Raw genomic sequence first — 24,215 nt, 5'->3', positions numbered from 1 at the left:
GCGTGGAGGGGCTGTGAGGTGGGGTCCCCTCTGGGCCGGGGGTGAACCCAGCAGCCCCACCCCGCCGCTTGCCTGTGGGCCGCACAGTGAGTCCATATGGTCTGCATATTGTGCAGGCCTGCCTTAAATATTGCCAAGAACAATGAACACATTCACTAGGAAAATGTCTGGATACCGTTTTATAAAAAAAATTTTTTTAGAGGTGCAAGAAGGAATGGACAGGATTACTTAGCTCCATGGATTGATTGAATTTTCATGGCTTTCCTTGTAGATATGTTGTGAGTAATGGATTGGGAGTCATGAAATTAATTCTTATCCCAGTTGGGATCTGACTCTCTTGTTTAAGTCACTTAGGCCCTGAAGCTACAACTGTTTAAGCGGAAATAGACCTGCACACATGCTTCAAATAAGTTGTGATTCTGAGCAAATTCCTTAGGCTTTTACTTAATTTTTGCTTTATCGTTGCTCTGGCAAACTCCCATTGACGACATCTGATTAAAAACTAAAGAACGAATGAGGACAATATCACTTCCTTTAATCCATGGGAAGGCAGTGTGGGTTTACCTAAGCAAGGACCAAATCAAAACTCTGAATAAGAACCTAATGGATTTTGCTCCTTGAAAATAGTTTTGTATACTTATCGTCATCTGTTATGTATTGTACCCCCTTTTTTCTCTTGGTCTTTTTGATAATTCTCATAATTGTATTCTAATAAAATAGTTAAGTTCTTTGCCTTAATATTGTTGTAAATATCAAAGATATGATTGGATCCAAAAGTTTTAAAATTACTTTGGTTCATGTGGACAGAACTATATTTTAGTATTTAAAAGTAAAATCAAAGATGGCAATTCATAATCTTTAAACAGCTGCTGACATTTTTTGTGTACAGTTGAGAAGCTATCATCTCTGAAAGAAATGGACTGGAATGACTTTTTGCAACAAATGTGCTCACTGATTGACTCCACTGAGAAGAACACAGGGGCAACACGAGCTAAATTGAATTTGCTATGCTATTTGTGCACTGTGGCTGGCCACAAGGAAGTAGCAACCAGGTTAATCAGCTCACAGCTGGTAAGTAGTAAGGTTCCCGGAGAGTCAACATGGTTCACATACCAGCCATTGCAGCAAAAGTCAGCTGCCTTTAGCAATGGTGCCCTTTACTTCTATTTTAAGAAACTGTTGGTATAAAGATGCATGCAGTACAGCCAATTAAGGACAAAGCAATGAAATGTACCAATTAGGTTTCTTGAAATGAAGTTATGGAGCATTGTCTCTTTTAGACTCCAGATGAATTTTTATGTTTCACTACATTAATAGAGTTAATGAAATAATTATTTAATCAGTCTCCAGCATTAATAGCACCTTGAAATGTTACAAGATGCTATAAATTGTTATTTATAAAAGCTGTAACATAGAGAATTGCTTTTGGAAGAAAAACATTCATATGTTTCAAATGTTCATGAAAATGTTAGACAATCCTCCTTAACCATACTTTTTATAGATGATAAACATGTTTTCTAAAGCATGTACAACCATTAAGGAAACAAACTGTATGTGGCAATTAGTTTTGCTGGTCTTGGGTGGTGGCTTAATTCATTTTTCAGTCTTGGGTATGCAAAAATAGCAAAAACTTGCACTTCCCTTCTTTGTATTTTAACTATGGAAGTAATCTACACACTCTCAGAATTATTATTTTAGAAGGCAGCTTATTATATTATAAGCTTATAGCTTTGAATTTTGAGTTTTTTCCCCCTTGAGTTTATTTTCTTTGACTGAAGGCCAATTTCAATCATGGCCTGATTTCCGCTTATTTACATGTGTGCCACTAACTCCACTGAAGTCAAATTCTGCCCTCAGTAAAGTAATTGCAATTATAGTGGAGTAATAAGGGCAGAGTTTTCCCCACACATGCATTAGACAAAATAAGATCATAACAGTTCGAGACAGACATATTAGATCATAAGGTCTGTGAGAGGGCTGGAAACAGTCCTGCCAGATGGTGTGTGGAATATTCAGTTGATATTAGACTTGATATTAGCCAAAACAATTGTATTGCAGAGTAACAGAGAATTTGTAGGCTGATTGGTTGGTTTGTTTTAGTTGAGATGAATAGCCTTTCCAAATTTTTGTCACTAGTCTGTTTACCTTTGTGTGTGTGTGTTGGCAATCACAAGTTTCCTAGTATATATTTATTTATTTTTTTTAATCTGGGAATATATTTTTAAGCAAAACTTCAATTTTTTTTTTTGAACACTAGGAACATAAAATTTGTAGATTTTTTCCAAACTGTCAGTACATCCTTTTGAATCAATGGGTTTTGAACAGCACCTGAGGTCTTTTGTAGTCAAGTCCAAAATAGACATTTAAAAAAAACTAAATAAATATTTTTCATAAGACTTACATCTTTATTCTCATACATGAACAGGGAATTTCTGAGAAATAAAAATGTGTATTTATCTACTCCTTATTCTAGTTCCCATTGTTAATACAACAGTTGCGGGCAGCTCCAAATTGGGATATGTAAGTAACAAACGTCTTACAAATAATTTATTCAAATGCTGATTGTTGCTGAATATTTTACAGGGCATACTTAAGCATCTGCTGTGGTTTACCTTGAAAGAGGAATGACCACAGACATTATACAATATAGTGGTATATGTAGTGATTTGAATTTCTTGAGTACATCAAGCCTAATTAGATCTATTACATTTTAGCCACTACCAGTTTTAACCTGGTGATTTTACTTATTTTTAAAATTAATAAATAAATGTATTCTAAGAGTTGCTTCATTTGATTTAATTAATGATATTTAGATAAGGGAAGAATAACTTAATATCTTTCTCCATTTCTTTTACAAATCGGATATGCTGTTAGATTTATTCAGGAAAAATATTTTTTTTCTCAACAATAATATGCAAAACTGAGTAGAATAAATAAAGGATCTGAAATTACATCTACAAATTCTATAATGTAGTTTGATGTAGTGCAGGGGTCCCCAACGCGGTGCCCACAGGGACATCTAAATGTGCCCGCGTCCTGTCCGGCGGTGGAGCATCCGCCAAAATGCCGCCGAATTTCTGCGGCATTTTAGCAGCAATGCTTCTCGATGACGCTGCTTGCCACCGACAAGCGACGTCATCAAGAGGCCTCACTGCCGAAATGCCACAGAAATTCGGCGGCATTTCGGCGGATGCTCCACCGCCGCCACGGTCCTTCGTCTGGTGCCCGCTAGACGAAAAAGTTGGGGGCCACTAATATAGTGTATTAAAAATCCCCAAACAAACTGACCCCTCCCATAACTAAGTATAATATCCATAATGACAGCAAGCGTGAAGCAAACTTGTCAATAATTATAATAGAATAGTGCCCTCTGCTGGTTATTTTATAGAAAGCTTGATTTTTTTTTTATTTTTTTTTAAATTGAAAAGGTAGTTTTAACTCTCAAGTAAAGGTAATTTTCTGACATGCTCTTCATTTCTGGCAGTGGAATCTATTTTGATAACTGGAGTCAAAAATTTTAAATGACTTATGACGGCTTTTCTGTATGTTAAACAAATGTAGATGAGTGTGATTAATGAATAATTTAGATAATATTCATACTAACATACTCTTTATTGTACGAAGAGAAGAATCATTATATTTTGCACAGGTAATTGCCTAAGTCATAATCGATTGAGCTACTGAAATAAAATGCTGTTTTAAAGGTCAATGGATAAAGTGTCTACGAAAAAATTCTGGGCTTTTGCTACTGTAAAATTGTGCTTCAAAACGGCGTACACTTAGCACTGTATACTCTGTACAATACACCATTATAATTAAAGTAGGATCTTGAATTTGTGTTTTTTTTTTCTTTTCATGAAGCTAACAAATGTATTTAATTCACAGACGTGCCAAAGTAGCCAGAGTGATTGCTTTACTGGCATTGCATACAACTGAACTTAAAGAAAATGTACCTGTTACTGAGGTAACTTACCTTTTGATTGTTTAAGTTGCCAAAAATTCAGAAGACTATATTGATATTTTTATTTGCAAACTCAGAAATTTTCACAGCTTTTATTGAACTCTGCTTTATTTCCCCCACCAAATGTGAAAATGGACACAGTGCATCCTATTAACTAAATGTATACTTCCATGTTGTAATATATTTATGCTATATTTGTGGTTGTTCCAAATATATTTTGGCAGAACTGCAATATTTACAGCCTTTTTCATAAGCTCAGTTTTGCAGGTATTTGTTACTAGGCTATCACAACACTTCTTTACTGAAGTTTGGAATAATATAAAAGGTATATGATGGATTTCTGTATAGTCAGTTATCCTCAAAGGTGATTATTATTACTATTGTTTTAAAGAAAACAAAATAAATTTGAAAACTAAATTCCGGAAAAAGGATATAGGGATGGACTCAGTTTGCCATTCCTCCACCACCACCTGTTCCAGAACATAATATTGCAAGGGAAAATCATTTAGTACGGAGAACAAACAAATGTTTTTATTCCCTACCATTTACATTTTTGAATCTTTTATAAATTTTTACATACTGATGGATAGCTGACATGACTTAATCAGAAGACTGATTAAACACATACGTTTCATTCTAATTTTACTATTTGCATGTGGCACATGTACATTGGCTCCCACCAAGTTCAGGAGTTTTATCATTCATGTTTATCTAAAGTGTTTTAAGGTTGATGTGATTTCTACAAAAACAGTGAAATTCAACAGCTGAAGAGATTTTCATGTATAGCTCTTATTATTCAGTGGACATCAGCACATGAACAGCACAGCTGCTAAAATTTCTCAGCACAAATACACATCCACATTATACAGATCTGGCATCAGGAGAGAGTTTTAGCACCTTAGGCATACACAGTCATTGGTTAATCAATAGCTAACTACATATCTAGCACTACAGTTTTCATAGTTTATTTTTATTATTTCAGGTGCCTTCTTCTGGATGCACCATACAGAACATTTTGCCTACTCATTTCATTATTATCTATAATAATAATCTTTATATAGCATTTTGTGACGTTTGTCTTCTGAGAAAGATGAGAATTCTACTGGGTAATTTGAAATCTTATTCCACAATTCCTGGCAATATTTTTGTAAAATAACACATCAGAAATAGGAGAGACTCTAGATTATTTCAAATGCTTGCACTGTTACCAGCTGCATTCTACCCGAATTCCAGGTTGCAATGTCAGTGTCACTTTTAACTTTTCTCTCAGATATGGCAATGTTTTCTGATATTAGTTTAATGAAACCAGAGACGTTAAAGGATAGTTCCAAGATACACATAGTTTTTTGGTTTCAGGTATTTACCTAGGAAATCTTTACATCCAGTAGATTAATAATGAAAGCACATATGGCTAGCCATTTCCCATCAAATTAGTATAGCAAATAAGTTATCCCATGTAAAGTGTGGAATAACAAACACTCATGAAACATACTTCCATTAAGTGGTTTTAAAGGAAGAAATTGAACAGTTGTTGCACTGAGCTAATACTACCTTTTGTCCAGACTATGTCCCATTCTAGTGATCTTCCATATAAATTCAAAAAGCCCATAGATTGGAGAGTATGGATGAATTCCAAACAGCAACCATTCAGTAGTTTTGTCTTGGGCCCAAACACTTATTTGGGGCACATTCAAACTGAAGAGCTATTGTCATTGTCATTTCCAGAGCCATCTGGTATCTGGATCAGATAATTTTTAATATCTCTGGTGGACTAGCTGGGAAAATGTGTACTATGTTAATGTTTATCTCCAGATTGTATGTACAAGATTGTTCATAAGATGTTAGCTACTCTACGCCTAATGATAGCTTATTCTAAATAAGTTTTTCCAAAGAAGAATTTTATTTTCAATCGCCTACAGATTAAAAGTATTGTTCAGCTTTAATAAACATATTGTGAGACCAGACAGTTGACCCATCCTAGGAGAATCCAGTGCAAACATTTTGATGTCTTCAAGTAATCTGTAAATATATACTTTTAAAAACATTTAAAACTATATGAAGAACTGGTTGACTTTCCAAAGTAAGGTTGGCTCAGTAGAGGAAGAGTAGGAGGGAGCTGTCAGATCTTTAGACCTGCAGAGCTCTAAGTGGTGCCTGCTGTGGTGCCTATTGAGTCATCACAGCAGTGTCAGAGCTGGATAGTCTGACTTTGAAGAACATAAATACCAGTAACGTTTAAAATATATTTTTTAATATTGGGAATCTTTGGTTTATTTTCCTGAAACTGACATTGGCTAGCTCCTGCACTGATACTATGTGAACTGAGTGCACATACCGGCAGGGCTCTGTGGTTCAGATGTAACCACAAATTCATGCTGTGGTTGAGTGATGTTTTCTGAAGCGTAAGCACAGTTTTGAGATGTTTGATGATGATTCTATGCCCTTGAGATATTAAAAATAATCCTTTCAAAATTGCACTCTGAATTGTATTAAAAAATAATACTCCTTGTCCCCATATGAGCCAGTTAATGCTTCAGTTAGAACTCTGAGATAGCTGTCTTGATGAAGCAAGTTGCATGCTGGGGTGTCACAACAGGCTGAAGCCAGCCAGAACATCTTAGGGGATCTATGCCTAATGTGAAGTGACTGGTCTCAGTCCGGTTCCCAGAGAGTGATTATCCACATCACAAAACCTAACACTGGTGGCCCTGGTTAGTACTTGTTTTGACAATCTTTGCTGAGAGGCCAGGGTCTTGAGGGCTTGAATCCACGTGGTTAAAGTCAATGTGGGCTTTTTTATTGACTTGAATAGGAGCAGAATCAAGCCCTGAATGGGCGTAGAGACTTAATCTATCTCCTTGCTCTTAGAAATAGTCCCTTCAGGATAAGGTTGATTCCCCTGGATGGGATAATATTGTCAATCTTTAACTGTGTGTGTGTGTGTGTGTGTGTGTGTGTGTGTGTGTGTGTGTGTGTGTGGTGAATAGAGGATTTCAGTCTGCAGGTTGTCAGTCTGGCACATTTCCCAAATGTTACAGTCATGCACACATTGAGAGGGGAAACAAATCATCCCTTCTAAATTTCTGTATGCACAATGTCCCTCTGTTACTTGTTTGAGGAGTTCAGTACCTTTTGATAAAAGTTTGCAAACTTCAGTATTCAAGGCGACCCTCAAAGAACAGTTTGTTTTTGTTGTTTAAACAGCCACCAGAGGTCGCTCAAACACAAAAAAGAAATATAAGAAAAAAATAGGTTCTCACTTAATTTGAATCTTAAATCGAAACAGACTAGGCAGAGGTTTACTGTGGAACTATATATTTTACTGCGGTGTATGGGGTGCCCAGGGAGGAGTAGTACCTCTGATAGGTCGACTTGTCGTACTCCTTTGGGGGTAGTCCGTCCACTTTGGTCCCCACTTGTCACTCAGCTCTCGCCTGTGGCTCCAAGTAGCTGCAGCATGCACAGTGGCCACACCCTGGGCAACGGCTTCAACAGGCTGGCCAAACCAGGTGAGTGTAACTGATGGGACTCAAACTCTCAGTGAATTAGGGATATGCCTACCCCCATGCGATGTCGGCTCCAGCGGACTGGGCGAAAGAGATCACTGTGATCCAACGGCCAAGAAGGTGGAAAGTGAAGGGCTTGACGAGGCACAAAAGACGTCAAGGCCATCCACTGCAGCCAAAGAAGTTACCAGTCGTGACTTTTTTTGTACCATTGGTGTTTGGCTTCTAAGGTCGAGAGAGTGGGATTGCTCCCGTGCAACGGCTCTACCACTTAAAAAGCTTTCACGCACAGGTCCTGTGCAAATCATCAAATATCATCATACCACCCAAGTCCTATGGCAATGGGGGAGGGGCAAAGCGACAGGTGGAGGTTACCACTGGGAGTCGTAGTCCCAATCCTGCACTCGGGCGGCCTTTGGATAAGTGGTCGTCCAACTCTGAACTTGGGGCAGCAGAGTTGCCCGGCAGCATCCCAGGCATCTGAGCAGCCCTCTTTAGGATAGCACTGCTCACTCTAGTAAGGCAGGGTCCTAGAAAAGGTGGCCTAAAAATTGCCTGCCCTACAACAGCTGGCCAGCAAGCCGCGGCTGGCAGTTTAACCCAATCTGCAGCCGAAACCAAAAGAAAAATTTGAGACCTTACTATTGTGTATGGAATGTTCATACCCTCATGGATCGAGAAGCTGTTGCAAGACCTGAGAGAAGGACAGCACTCATTGCTCGAAGACTAGCCCGCTACAACATTGATATAGTGGCATTAAGCAAAACAAGATTGCCTGGGGAAAGTTTCTTGAGCGAACCATGAAGTGGTTACACCTTCCCCTGGAAGGGTAAGACTGAAACAGGGGACAGAATAAATGGAGTTGGTCTGGCAATAAAAACCTCATTGATGCATCAACTCTCAGACCTTCCAATGGGTATCAATGAAAGATTGCTGAAACTACGCTTCCCACTAAATGCCAAACGTCATGCCACCTTCATTAGTGCATATGCACCGACTCTTAACATGCTCTGACAACTCCAAAGGAACAATTCTATGAAGATCTCGACAGACTGATCAAGGCTACACCTGTAACAAACTACTCCTACTTGGAGATTTCCATGCCTGAGTCGGGGCTGACAACGCAAACTGGAAAGGAGTAACGGGGCCACATGGTGTAGGCAAAACAAACAGCAATGGACTACTCCTTTTGAGCCTTTGTTCTGAAAATGACCTGACCAATACCAACACTCTGTTCCAACAAGCGGATAAATACAAAATGACGTGGATGCACCCTAGGTCCAAATAGTGGCATCTGATAGATTATGCCATTGTCAGAAGGCGAGACATCCGAGACGTAATGATCACCAGAGTAATGCGAAGCGCAGAGTGCTGGACAGACCACAGATTAGTCAGAACATCTCCAACTTTACATTGCTCCCTCTCAGCAAAAACGCCCTAAGTATGTGCGACCTACTTTCAACATAGTCAAACTGAAGGATGCTCAATGTTTCAACAACTTTCAGAAGAGTCTTGATGACAAACTGACATCCCACGGACAACTGATCGGTACTGCAACAGAGAAGTGCGACCAATTCAAGCAGATGTTGACTGACACAGCATTAACATCTCTTGGACCAAAGAAAAGAACACATCAGGATTGGTTTGAGAACCAAGAAGAAATATGCTCAGCTCTGGAAGTAAAGAGAAAAGCCTTTATCAAATGGCAGAATGATCCCTCCTCAGTCTCCAAACGGGACCATTTCAAGTACCTTCAGAGCAAAACACAGAAAGACCTCTGTCAGACACGAGACAGCTGGTGGGAGAGCAAAGCCAAAGAAATGGAGCACTATACTGAGACCCACAACTCAAATTGTTCTTCAGTGCTGTTAAGACTGTCTATGGACCTTCTAAACTAAGGACCACCCCCACTGCTCTCATCAGACAACAGAATGCTGATTAAAGATAAAGAAGGTATCAAAGAAAGATGGCAAGAACACTTTTTAGCAACTTTCTCAATAGACCATCAACCGTGAATAATAATATCCTCAATGAAATTCCACAACAACCTGCTCTGACAGATCTTGACTCTCTGCCCACTATAGATGAGATGAAGAGAGCTATTAGCCAGATGAGTTCAGGAAAAGCTCCTGGAAAAGATGGGATACCAGCAGAGATATACAAAGCAGCAGGTCCAGCAGCACTAGCAGCATTACACAGGGTGATCATCAGCACCTGGGAGGATGAAAACATACCACAGGACCTCCGTGACACTACTATTGTCTCTCTTTTCAAGAACAAAGGCAGCAGAGCAGAATGTGGAAATTTATAGAGGCATATCCCTCCTCTCCATTGGAGGGAAAATAATCGCCCGCATCATCTTGAACCGCCTAATAGCCAGTATTACCGAGGCAAATCTACCTGAAAGTCAATGTGGTTTTCGACCTGGACGGAGCACAGTCGACATGGTGTTTGCTGTCAGACAAATACAAGAGAAGTGCATTGAACAGAACATGCACCTGTATGCTGTCTTCATAGATCTGACAAAGGCGTTTGATACCATCAACAGGGAAGCCCTTAGGACTATTCTAACATGACTTGGCTGCCCAAGAAAATTTGTCCAGATTATACGCCTGTTCCATGACAGCATGACAGGTGAAGTATTGTCTGATGGAGCCATATCTGCCCCCTTCAGCATCACCAATGGCGTGAAACAAGGATGTGTTCTCGCTCCTGTCTTATTTAACCTGTTCTTTGCATGCGTCCTCAACCATGCAATGAAAGATCTGGATCGAGATATATTTTGACATACGGGCACGATGGTTCACTTGTTGACCTCCATCGCCTAAATGCAAAGACTAAGACAGTGCAGAAACTCCTTCTTGAGGCACTCTTTGCTGACGACTGTGCCCTCATGGCTCACACTGAAACTGACCTTCAGCACATTGTCAACAAGTTTGCCGGGGCCTTGCAATTCTTTGGACTAACTATCAGCCTCGGAAAGACAGAAGTTCTCCATCAACCTGTACCTGGATCAAATGTTTCTGTCCCAAGTATCTCCATTGATGGCACTCAGCTTAAAGTAGTGGAGAACTTTTAAATACCTGGTAGTGTCAGATCCAGTGACGGATCACTGGATAATGAGATCAACGCACGACTATCCAAAGCAAGCCAGGCACTTGGCTATCTGCGTGTCAAAGTTTTAAACCACCACAACATCCAGATGTCAACAAAACTGCTTGTGTACAGAACATATGAACATAAGAACGGCCGTACCGGGTCAGACCAAAGGTCCATCTAGCCCAATATCTGTCTACCGACAGTGGCCAATGCCAGGTGCCCCAGAGGGAGTGAAGCTAACAGGCAATGATCAAGTGATCTCTCTCCTGCCATCCATCTCCATCCTCTGATGAACAGAGGCTAGGTACATCATTCTTTACCCTTCCTGGCTAATAGCCATTTATGGACTTAGCCACCATCAATTTATCCAGTTCCATTTTAAACATTGTTATAGTCCCAGACTTCACAACCTGCTCAGGTAAGGAGTTCCACAAGTTGACTGTGCGCTGTGTGAAGAAGAACTTGCTTTTATTTGTTTTAAACTTGCTACCTATTAATTGCAGTAACTTTGTATGTTTGTTAGCCCTGGTCTACACTATGTGGTTAGGTCAAATTTGTACCATGTCAGGTTGATTTTATAAGCAATGTGTCTACACAATGAACCCCATTCTGTCGACCTAAAGGGCTCTTAAGACTACTGTATTCGAGGCCGTCCCTAGCTATTGTGGTTCCCTATGCAGCCCCAGGCCTCTGCAGGGGGGCTGTGTGGGGCCCTGCCCCAGGCCTCCATGGGGGACATGGGTGGGGTGGGGGGGCTGGCCACTTCATGCAAGAAGTGGAGTGACCCGGCTCCAGCCTCTCTGATGCGCAGCATGCCTAGCTGTGTTCTTCTAATCACCCTGGTGTCTGAATGCTCAAAATCAGCTGCCAGGCAACTTGCCTCAACCTCCCACCCTGCCCTAAATTTCGCCCCCTTAGTCTCTCAGATATTATGGACCACACAGCAAGCAACGATAACAATGGGAATACTGGTTGCGCTGAGGTCTAACCTAGTCAGCAAACAGTGCCAGTGAGCTTTTAAATGTCCAAAGGCACATTCTACCACCATTCTGTGATTGCTCAGCCTATAGTTGAACTGCTCCTTACACAGGCAGCCTGGACAGTAGTATGGCTTCATGAACCATGGAAGTAAGGTGTAGGCTGGAACTCCAAGGAAAACTATTGGCATTTCAACATCCCCAACAGTAATTTTCTGGTCTAGGAAGTAAGTCCCTTCTTGTAGCTGCTCGAACAGTCCAGAGTTCGTAAAGATGCGAGTGTCATGCACCTTTCCTGGCCATCGAGAGGTCGAGTCCAGTCCCCTGCCCTCATGGCAGGACCAAATACTGTCTAGACCATCCCTAAAAAACATTTATCTAACCTACTCTTAAATAAATGTCTTTTAGGGATGGTCTAGACAGTATTTGGTCCTGCCATGAGGGCAGGGGACTGGACTCGATGACCTCTCGAGGTCCCTTCCAGTCCTAGAGTCTATGAGTCTGTCCCACATTGATGTCAGTGAAATATCACTTGTGATCCATCAGTGCTTAGAGCACCATTGAGAAGTACCCCTTGTGGTTTATGTACTGGAGGGGTGGTGCCAAGATAGGGATATGCATTCCATTTATCGCCCCACCACAGTTAGGGAACCCCATTTCAGCAAAGCCATCCACTATGACTTGCACATTTCCCAGAGTCATTACCCTTGCTAGCAGAAGGTTAGTGATTGCATTGGCTACTTGAATCACAGCAGCTCCCACAGTAAATTTGCCCACTCCAAATTGATTCCTGACTGACCTGTAGCAGTCAGGCATTGCAGGCTTCCACAGGGCTATCACCACTTGCTTCTCAACTGTCAGGGCAGCGCTCATCTTGGTATTCCTGTGCTTCAAGGCGGGGGAAAGCACCTCAAAGTTCTAGGAAAGTGGCCTTATGCATGCGAAAGTTTCACAGCCACTGTGAATCACCCCATGACCCGCAACGCTATGCGGTCTCACCAGTCTGTGCTTGTTTGCCAGGCCCAGAATCGGCATTGCATTGTATCAGCCTGCCCCACTGCTGCCATGATGTCTCAATTGCCACATCCCGTGCTTTCAGGAACATCTGTGTCCATGTCCTCTTTACAGTCATCCTCATGCTGGTGACTCCTGTTCAGGTTCTGCACATACTATTGGATAATGCGTGAGGTGTTTACTATGCTCACAACAGCAGCGGTGAGTGGGCTCATGCTTGCCATGCTATGGCATCTGCATGGGCAACCCAGGAAAGAAGACGCAAAAGAGAGTCTGCTGTTGCTTTCGTGAAGGGAGGGAGGGGAGACTGATGACATGTACCCAAAACCACCCGCAGCAATGTTTTTTCCCCATCAGGCATTGAGAGCTTAACCCAGAATTCCAGTGGGCAGTGGGGACTGTGGGATAGCTACCCAGAGTGCACCACTCTGTGAGTCAATGCTAGCCATGATATTGAGGACGCACCCTGCCGATTTAATGTGCTTAGTGGGGACACACACAATTGACTATAAAATTGCTTTCTCAAGATCAACTTCTATAAAATCAACCTAATTTTTTAGTGTAGACATACGCTTAGTGTCATATACCCCTAACCACTTGTGTCATTTGCTTGTTGTGTCTTGTCTCTTAGATTATAATCTCTTTAGTACAGAGATTGTCAATTACTGTTACTAGTATAGTGCCTAGCATAGTGAGTCCATGGCCTGGTTGAAGATGTCTAGGTGTAACTGCAATATGAACGTTGTTCATACACATACGTGAATATCTGATGCTTTGTACAATGGTTATTTTCAAATCTGGACATTAGTGACTATCTTTCCAGCACAATCAAGACAGCCACTTTTAATATTATTGGTTCCACTGGGGTTTGTGCTAATCGAGGGGATTTCACTTTACTAACCAAATGTCTCAAAAAATGCATTTCCTACCTATAAAATTAGTTACTGCAATTCACCTTCAACAATCTGGCATAATGGAGTTTATTTATTAACTGGTCTTGGATAAATGGCAGGCAGACATATCAATCAAAAGGCCAAAATTTCCTAGCCAGAATGAGTCTCCTCTGACAGGGATTCATGGATTGGTCCAGAAAAAGTCTTTCCAGGAAGTAAATAAACTGGAAATCTACTCTTGTTTCTGCACTACAGTTCCATCAATCCAAACAAATGAGGCTCTACGAAGTTCTAAGTCAGAGCCTAACAAGTGCAATGGAGAACTTGAAAATTTATTTAGCTGCTGTGCTCAGAAAGTTATACTACCGAATGGAGCTTTAGGTGCATTTTTATGATTGATTACATGATCAAAGCTGAATTCACCTTCATAAAAGGCACACTCACTAAATTAGAACTGTTGCTAGGGAGCACATTACATTCATTGCATTTCTGTCAATCAGCAGAATGGTACATCTTCCCCATTAAAATGGCATGGCTGGTGTTGTCTAGTATGGTCTCATACAATAGCCCCAAATAAGTTGATGTCTTTTTATGAAGGTGATGATTTAGTGATTTAGTGGGCGATGAACTATATCGTTAGGATCCTATATTTCAGTGACAGAATACTTGAATTTCTCAAGGATGAAGTGGTATCTGTAAAAGACTGTTCTATGTATTTGATCCTTCATTGAGTATTCTGACCATAACCTGTATTCCTGTTAAATCCTCTATTGTGAAACCATCTTCTGCCTCCATAGTAAATGTATGACAAAGTCAAGGTCACTAGTACAACAGGGAAAATTATGAATATGATTCGGAGGAGGAGTAGGGGTTGCATGCCTCACTCAGCGTGAACTCTCTATGCACAGCAATCTGTGGACAGGGCATGGATAGCCACGGCATAGATCTTCTTGTTCTTTCCCTCCTCCTTCATGAAGGTGGGGTCACATAAAAGCTCTTTGGCCAAAGCTGTTCCCATGTAGGAATTCCACAACCACTCTGTAGGGCAGTGTGTGTGTAATATCTTTTTACTCACTCCTAGGCATCTGCCCAGCTGCTCAAACCAGGTGCAGGGCTCAGAATTTCTTCCTTTAGAATACAGAAGTGTTTGTATTCCCTGATGTCTTCAGTTGTACTCAAGATCAAAGAGTATTCTTGGCTTGCAAACTACAATTTTATCTTTAATATTTCAAACCTGTATGGTGCTTTTTGAGCAAAATTAAGCTTAATTAAAAATAAAAAATACCATGTGTTCTTAGATTCCTGCAATGCTAAGGTCTTATTAGCTCAGATAGTAATGTACAATGAGGCACGTATGATTGAGATAATTCCATATTTTGAGTGTGAACAGTACTTTATATTTGGTTGTGGATATTACTTGTCAAATTAAAACTTAGGTATCTGTTTGTCTGACATTTATTCCCTTTTCCTATCTAATAGATGCTTTAGTGAACTTTTATAGGGATTTACATTGTTGTATCAACTCAGGAAAGGGATCTGACACTCAATGAAAAGCCTCAGCAAAATGTGTAGCTGTGGTAAAAAAAAAAAACAGTATGTGCAAGGAACTGGATGGAAAATAATACAGAAAAAGATACAATGCTATTATATAAATCAGTGGCGCGGCCTCATCTGGAATACTGTGTGCAGTATTGCCCATCCCATGTTAAAAGGATATTGAAGAATTAGAGGGTATTCAGAGAAGGGCAGTGAGAATGACTAGGGATATGGAAAATGTCTTGAAGAGAGATTGAAAATAAAGGGATTGTTTTCCTTTAGAAAGGAGACAAGGCTGGTGTGTATGTGTTAGTGTGTATGTGTAGTGAATGGTATACAGGCGGTAGATTGGAACTTCTGTTATCCCTGTCTCATAACACAAAAACAAGGGGACATTCAATGAAATTAAAAGACGTATTCTAAACTGATAAGAGGAAATACTTATTCACTCAATGTGAAATTAGACTGTTAAACTCATTGCTACATGATGTCATTGAAAGCAGAAATTTATCAAGTTTCAAAGAGGGATTGGGATTTACCTGGATAACCAGAACATCCAGAGCAGTGATACTTTGGCTCCTGAAGCACTGATGTCTAATTAGTGATCAGGGTTACCCAAAAGAGCCATAGTATTTTGAATTAGAGCTGTCAATTAATTATAGTTAACTCACATGATTAACTCAAAAATTAATCATGGTTAATTGCACTGTTAACCAGTTGAAATTTATTAAATATTTTTGGATCATTTTCTAAATTTTCAAATATATCGATTTCAGTTACAACACAGAATATAAAGTGTACATGATCAATAGCATGATTAATTTTTTTAATTGCATTTCTGAAGGATTATGAAACCTCATATTTCAGGTATTAAGCCAATCTCTAAGTGTTAAATATTTGGAGGAGACCTTTATGGGGGGCTGATTATCCTACATTTGCCTAATGTAGAGTTTCTTGCACCATTCTCTGAAGCATCCGGTACTGGTCATTCTCAGAGAAATAACCAGGTGGATTAGATGGACCACAAATCTGATTTGGTATGACAATTCCTATATTCTCTAAGTTTTGTTTTGAGGATTTGTCTGCCTTGCTAATATTTATAATGTGAAATCATACTTCCTGCCAATTTCCTTTGATTAATTGCATATTTTAATTTGTTTGGGATAAGTCTAATCAAATTAAAATCTTATGCATTATCACAATTGGCTTCTTATTGTCCTGCACCTAGCTACTAAGCCTAAATGTCCTATTTATTGAATTTCTAGTACTCTGCTAGGTAAACTTATATTTACTTTTAATATGATATACTCGGGTTTTTTTTCTGTTGTCTATTTCAGGGGCAAACTTGTTTGTAGAGAAAATGTAGGACTCAAAAATTCTTAATTGTAGATTAGAGAAATAAAAGAATGTTACCTTCTCATTTTTTTTTACAGAAGTGAAGTGAAGTTCAGATGTAAAATGGCCATATTTAAATTGCTTGTGCATGGAAATAGCACATCTCACATCAAAGAAGACTTTAAAAAAGATACTGCCTAATTGCTTATAATGATAGAAGTGTATTTGATATCTTACCTGATGCCTTGTAGAACCATTTTCAGCCTATATAGTTTTCTGTAATCACAGATTTTTGTTGATTCTAACTAGCTCATATCTCTGCAGTGCCAACTTTTGCTGTAATATTTTTAGTGCACCTATTGTGAGGTTTCTATTTAAAGTATAATGTGATTTTGAAGTTTATTATGAAACCTTCATATTAATTTGTTAGGGGAAAAAAAAACATGTCTATGAAAGACCATGGACATAGAAGTCAATTGGAAGATGTACCAAATTCAAATAATCAGAACTGCTCCCTGAAATAGAAATACCATTTAAAGGTGGCTTCTCTTGCCTTTTTGTTAGGACTACCAACCATCATGGGTGAAATCCTGGACCTATTAAAGTCGATTGTAGTTTTGCTATTAACTTCATTAGGGCTAGGACTTTACTTTCACCCTATGTCTTTCACATGTCAGGTAAATACAGTTACTTATATAAAATCCATGTGTGTTTGTGGATTTAGGTGTGACATGAGTAATTCTACGTTTTAATTTAGAATTTTAATTTCAGTAATTTTTGCAACTAATTCTGAGGTTGTAGTGCTGTTTGGAGAAAGTTGACAGCATTTTTTTGTGGGTGTCTGTTTTAAGCTGTTGCCTCTTATTTAAATGATTACAGTACAACATTTTCATTTTCTATTAATAGCTGTTAAATAAATTGCATGTCACTTAACATATGTACAGAAACATAATTAGGTGCTTCACACAAAATACAAAATCAAATTCTGTTAAGCTCCATATCCTCTGGTTTAAAGTTCTATCTTGAGCTCTTGAATGCTGAGCAGCTTTGCCGTCTTACCTGGAGCAAAATGCATCATATATAATGCTGGGTGCATCACTTCAAGCTGATTGCCTCTTAAAAATCTGCTCTTGAGTTTCATTTTTTTTAAACACAACACCTCAAATTACTACACTGACATTCTACAATAATTTTGGATGCTTTTAAACCAGACCTGGGCAAACTACGGCCCGTGGGCCACATCCGGCCTGCGGGACTATTCTGCCTGGCCCCTGAGCTCCCAGTCGGGGAGCCTAGTCTCTGGCCCCTTCCCTGCTATTCCCCCATCCCTGCGGGCCACACTCTGGCCCACTGCTCCCACTGGGCAGTATGGGGAGCACACTTGGCTCTGGCCAGGTGTCATGGCTGCAAGCTCCTGCTGCTGGTAAGGCGGCAGGGAGCGGTGGAGGGGGGTTGGGTAAGAGAACAGGGCTCCTGGGGGGCAGTCAGGGAGGAGGGGGCAGAGGTTTGGGGCGGGGCAGTCAGGGGATGGGAACAGAGAGCGTTGGGAGTGATATGCATTTTTTTTTTTTTGTTAGGTCCATTGCATTATTTTTTTTTCTTTTTCTTTAAATTAAGGACGTATCAATAGTAGGGAAGAGGGATACAAACCAGTTATGTACATTAATTTATATTAACTTTTTAACCCTACAGCCCAGCAATCTATCCATTGTCAGCCGCCCAGTTTCATATGGTGTCACAGCATAGGTTGTTCTTCAAGAGAAATTTCAGAGGACAGACAAAGTGGTCTCATGAATTAGTTTTTATAGAGGATTACATGCATAACGGACAGTGAGGAACAAAGCATAGTGGCTGTGTTGATTTTGGGGCAGTTCAAGGGTGCTGGAGTTCAGCTCACCATTGAGTCCAAATATCAAAGATTGTTAAGAATTTTCTGGTCAGCTGACCGTCACGAGGTTTGTTTAAAAACTACATGAAGTCCACTAAAGATCTGTCATTATTACTTAGACACTGTGCTGCCATGTGACCAATTTTCCTAACTATGGTGGTAGAAGGGCTTTTGCTGAACTGATTTCAATTTGCCCCATGCCCTTCTTTGAATAATTAATAGAGTATATATTTGTGCTCTATAGGATGTATGCATAGAATAACTTGTACTTCAATAATTTGTGTTTTTACATTAATCCCAATTGAGAATATTTCAGAAGTTTTCTTAGAGTTGCTAGACTTGTTTTTAAAAAACAAAACAACTCACACTGAATATATACTTGTTTTATTTCTTTTGTTAGATTTAAACAATTGCCAAAACAAAACAAAGTTAAATAAAAACCCATACAGAAAATTCTAGGCCCCTGACAATTATTTTCACAATATAATGACCACTTTGCAGCTTTTAAAAACTCCTGTTAAATAACAAACTCAGCCTGGCAGCAGGATTAAACAACCATAAACATTAATGAATGAACTCAGCCAGCCAGTAAATAAAAGCAACAGAAAAGCTCCTTTCCATTGTACCATTGCTGTTGGGGTTTTATGGGGAAAGCTGAGGGTATTTCCTATCAAATAAATGACTTTTACAACATGCCCTCAGATTTGCTAAGTTTGGGGTATTTCAGATCCCAATGAAGAGCATATTCCAAAATCTTGGATCACTCAGAGAGCACTCACTGTACAGCCCCCTGTCCAGTATAGCAAGGGTGATGCAGCTTGAGCATCATTGCTGATCTCAGCTGTGGCAGTATGGAGAGAGGCAATCTCTCTGGTAGTCACAGCCTAGGTCATTTAGTGGGTTCTCATCTTAAGATCTGATTGGAATTTGGTTCTGAATTATATAGTTGCAAATTCCCTTTCTTCTTTTCTACGTATATTTTCCCCATGGCTTCTCAGCATCCCTTTTAGAACTGTACGGATGTGTTTCAATTTTTCTGTCTGGTTTAAATCTCCATCCTCCCTCTACTGGGCTGATTTCATGTAATCTCCCATACTTTTGTCCTCAATTGCCAGTTCTTAGTTGACCAAAGGGGTTGCTGTCCTGTTACTCACTGCTCTTCATTTGTTCCCAGTGGCAGTATATAGAGCTGTACCCTCTCTGTATGTCAACCTGAGGATCATGGAATCAAGACTGGTATTAGCTCATCCACATGGCAGTCTAGGCCGCAAACCCTAGACTCGCTCTTCTTGATAGATAATGTATTCCAGTGGTTTTCAACCTGTGGCTCATTGTCCCCTGTAGGTCCACAGACTGTTTCAGATTTCTAAAGGCTCTGCACTTCCTTTTGGGATTTTTTTAGGGTTCTGCAAATGAAAAAATGTTGAAAACCACTGTATTCTAATAAATTGAAACCAAATTTTCAAACTTATATGCTTAGTTAAGCACCTAAATCCAGATTTAGGAAAGTAGACAGAAGTGACCTGTATAACAAGGAGGCTTATGCTGTGAGCTGGGGACCCTGGGGCTAAGCCAAGCTCAGAGCAGTGAAGAAATCACTCTAGGCAAGGAGACCTGGGAGAGAAATGACTAATCAGGGAAGAGAGACCCCAAGAGGAACTGAAAAGGCTGGGTAGAAAGTGGCTCAGGGAAAACCACAGCACAAGTAAAGGAGCAAACCTAGCTGTTCAGTACAGGGCCTGTGCCAGAATCCAGAGTAAAAGGTGTGATTGGATTCCCGTACCAACCCTAGGGAAGGAAGGTGAACAAGTCTATTGCAAGGGTATTGAACCCAGTGGATGGGAGAGGCTGCCAGCTAAGCCCTGAAGAAAGGCCGAGGAATAGCCCCAGTGAAGGAGGAAGGATTGTGTGTGTTTTAAATGCACTTTGGGACTTTAAGTTTGGACAATTAGATGATGGAACCTAAATATATGGAAGACCTATTTATCGAAGGATGGTCTGCCCTTCAAGTTGGTATATGGAGGGACAAGGCTGGTCACCAGAATTTCCACTTTAGTTCCAGGGGGCGGTTAAGCAGGTCCTGGTGGTCCTCCAGCAGCACCTAGGGAATCAACAGAAGCAGTGGGAGGTGCAGATAGATCTACAGAGTGATTGCACCTGTGAGACTTGGGACTTGAACCTGGCCTTGTCTAAACTTATGGGACCACCATCTTAGCCTTTAGCAACATGCTCCTTACTATACCTCTCTTGGAAGGTGGCTTTTCTAACTGAAATCACTTCTGCCAGAAATGGGTCTGACTTGACATTGGAGCCACCATACTGTCTTCTTTAAAGCTCAGGTGTACTTATGCCCTTATCTGAGTTTCCTACCTTAAAGTAGTTTCAGATTTTCATAGCAGTCAACGTGTTTAGTTACCTGTGTTTTACCTAAAGCTTCATGCAAATAGGAATGAACAACGACTACACGCCTTGGTGTTAGTCTTAGACAAGCTCTAACATCCTATATAGAGGACTAAACCATTTTAGCAGTCTAACACTTTTTGTGGCTATAGTGGACAGGATGATCTACATGATCTCCTCATGGAGAATCTCATCTTGGATAACTTTGTGTATCCATTGTTGTTAGGAATGGACAGGTGTTTCATCACCAAGTAAAGGGTATGTTGCCAAAAGTGAAATCTCTGCAAGCTCCGTGGAAACTTTTTAAAGACACCATAATAGAGGCTCAACTTAAAGGTATACCTCAAATTAAAAAACATGGTAAAAGAACAAAAAAGAGCCATCGTGGCTAAACAACAAAGTAAAAGAAGCAGTGAGAGGCAAAAAGGCATACTTTAAACAGCAGAAGTTAAATGCTATTGAGTAAAATAGAAAGGAGCATAACACTGGCAAATGAAGTGTTAAAATACAATTAGGAAGGTCAAAAAAGAATTTGAGGAACAGTTAGCCAAAGACTCAAAAAGTAATATATATTTTTTTAAGTACATCAGAAGCAGGAAACCTGCTAAACAACCAGTGGGGCCATTGGTTGATTGAAGTGCTAAAGGAGCACTCAAGGACGGTAAGGCCATTGTGGAGAAACAAAATGAATTCTTTGCATCGGTCTTCACGGCTGAGGATGTGAGGGACATTCCCAAACCTGATCCATTCTTTTTAGGTGACAGATCTGAGGAACTGTCCCAGGTTAAGGTATCATTAGAGGAGGTTTTGGATCAGACTGATAAATTAGACAGCAATAAGTTACCATGACCAGATGGTATTCACCCAAGAGTTCTAAAGGAACTCAAATGTGAAATTGCAGAAGTACTAGATAAGGAAGTGTTATTTACTCCTTCTCATAACACAAGAACTAGGGGTCATCAAATGAAATTAATAGGCAGCAGGTTTAAAACAAATAAAAGGAAATATTTCTTCACAAAATGCACAGTCAACCTGTGGAACTCCTTGCCAGGCGATGTTGTGAAGGCCAAAACTATAACAGGATTCAAAAAAGAACTAGATAAATTCATGGAGGATAAGTCCATCAATGGCTATTGGTGTCCCTAGCCTCTGCTTGCCAGACGCTGGGAATGGACGACAGGGAATGGATCACCTGATGATTACCTGTTCTGTTCCTTCTGGGGCACCTGGCATTGGCCACTGTTGGAACACAAGATACTGGGCTAGATGGACCTTTGATTTGACCCAGTATGGCCATTCTTATGTTCTTATGCCAGGTAGAAAGTACATTGAAATCAACTGAAGCCTTACTGTTGACTTCAATGGCCTTTGGATTTCACCCTTATTCACTAGTGTTTATTCTCCTACTTAAAAATAGTAAAGCCATCCTACCAGAAACAATACTATATGGCTTAGCTGATCAATCACACGCTACATATACTAAATAGCAAATACTAGGCAGTGAAAAGTTTTTAAGAATCCACAGGCTGAGATCTGCTTACATAAACTGCTAGACACTACAGCAATACAAATAAATAATAAATAATAAATTGAATATTTCTGAATACAGGATTGTTTTGATCACAATTCACAGACACAAAAGGCCAAAATTTGTCTTGCATTTTGTTAGTAAGAGAGTTTGACCAGATCTACAAGATAAATTGGTATTTGAAGCAAAACACATTAAAAGCAAGGAACAAGATTTTTTAAAAGGCCTACTTAAGTACAACTGCTCATCAAATGTATGATCAGCACCTAATGTCCCATTTGCAGTGTAATTTGTACCATACCTGGAAACTGGTTACAATACAGTAATGTCCTGATAGAATTAAAAACAGATTCCTGTCTTGTAGCACAGTTAGAAACAAACCATATTTTAAACTCTTTCTCCAACAGTGCTGCAGCTTTACAAAAAAGTCTAATGATTTGTCATGGTTCAGAACTGGTCTTGAATTAACAGTGAAATCCAATGGATAAAGTATGCTGTATAACTAGTTTTTGCATGTTCTGAGAAACTGACTGGGGAAAGGAAAGATGAGCAGAAAGCTAGAAAATGAAGAGGAGGAGGATGGTCCAGTGGGCATTCATCTCTGCAGCACTAGTTTTTTTACCGAAAAGCTTCTTTGGGCCTCCCTTGTGGCTAAAAAAAAAAAAAAAAAAAGCTAGTGCTGCAGAGATGAAGTACCAGATTTCTGTGCATTTTGTGATACTGATGCCTTGGAAATGGTGGCATGCTTAATAAGACTTAATAGACTCAAGCTGCTTGAAAACAAATGGCTTTTATTCCTTGACATGAATGATCTTTACTTTTCTTGGTGTTCAGCTCGAATCCTTTTATCACACTTCGAATTTAAATGCTGTTCATTGCCTTGATCACCCACTGGTCCACCCCTCCTCCTCTTCTTCACTAAGAATGGAAGATTTCTTACGTGACAATTTCCTTTCTGCTAGTAACATCTCCTACAATTCTGTAATGACTGGGCTGCAGTATCTGGAGGCATTTCCAAGTTTTGGCACAATCTAGGCTGCCAATGCCTCCTTAGCCTGTTTATGGACAGATGAGTCATTCCAAAGATGTGTAAAATTCATAGAATGATATTACCAGCAACATCAATGTCACCTCGTTAACTACGGAAAGCAGGCAACTGTCTGCATAGTAACCTCCAAATTAAAAAAAAAACGCTGACCTTTGGCTAACGAGCTGACCATTGCCACATCCAGGTAGGCAGAATTATGGGAGATGCTACTAGCAGAAAGGAAATTATTGGGTAAGAAATTTTCCATTCTAATGTGCAGCATTTCCAACAATTTTGTTATGTCTGGGAAGTAGCAAACAGTGACACAGAAGCTGGGAGGGATAAAGAAGAAGTAAAATAAGAATTAGATAGAAAAGGAATCCCACCCACAAAGGTTGCTCAAAAGGCCCCCATCTGCAGAGAAGGAGGCCTTCAGGTGAGATACCGTTGAAGAAGGAATCAAGGCACAGAAGGGAGAAAAAGTTGCCAGAGGCTTGAAGGGAAGTCCCTGTCTGTACCTGTTCTTCAAAATGTGATGCAGATGTCTATTCTACTTAGGTGTATGTGCACCCAGTGCACTGGAGCCAGAGAGCTTTGCCTAGCAGTACCCATAGGGGGCGGCGCTCACACGTGTGACTTTAGCCCTCCCCTGGCACTGCCCTGACCCCTTTAGTTCCTTTGCAGTATACATCAGAAGTTCAAACTGCAAGGCAGAAGGACAGACTATTGGAACACCTCTGCATTACATCTCAAAGAACATCAGCTACAGGTAGGAAACCATTTTTCTTCAAGTAGATGCAGTTATGTATTCTACTTACGTGACTCACAAGCAGCACTCGTAGGAGATCCTTAAAAAGAGGACTGCTGGACTGCCTTTGCAAACTTTGTATCTGACCTGGATGCAGCAATAATGGTATAGTGGTTTGTAAAAGTATGCATAGAAGACCAAGTGGCAAATGTCCAGTACAGGAATGTCACTTAGAAATTCTGTAAATACAAAGTATCCTGTGGCACCTTATAGACTAACAGACGTATTGGAGCATAAGCTTTT

General features: G+C 40.0%; 1 protein-coding gene across 9 annotated transcripts in view; it reads left to right on the top strand.

The window, feature by feature from the left end:
- The window catches only part of ULK4 (unc-51 like kinase 4), a 440,534-nt gene that overhangs the window by 49,668 nt on the left and 366,651 nt on the right, over nt 1-24,215 (top strand). For all 9 annotated transcript variants that reach the window (XR_007772329.1, XM_050937890.1, XM_050937889.1 and 6 more), the window contains exons 15-17: nt 890-1,071; nt 2,474-2,520; nt 3,886-3,964. Coding sequence is in view for 8 of the 9 variants with exons in the window: in XM_050937890.1 (XP_050793847.1) it covers nt 890-1,071; nt 2,474-2,520; nt 3,886-3,964 (308 nt within the window). In the remaining variant the exon portion in view is untranslated. The remainder of the gene's footprint in view (nt 1-889; nt 1,072-2,473; nt 2,521-3,885; nt 3,965-24,215) is intronic.

The sequence above is a fragment of the Gopherus flavomarginatus genome, chromosome 2 (assembly GCF_025201925.1).
Source record: "Gopherus flavomarginatus isolate rGopFla2 chromosome 2, rGopFla2.mat.asm, whole genome shotgun sequence".
NCBI lineage: Eukaryota > Metazoa > Chordata > Testudines > Testudinidae > Gopherus > Gopherus flavomarginatus.
The sequence above is the reverse complement of the archived record's forward strand: the minus strand, read 5'-3'. Positions and strand labels throughout refer to the sequence as shown.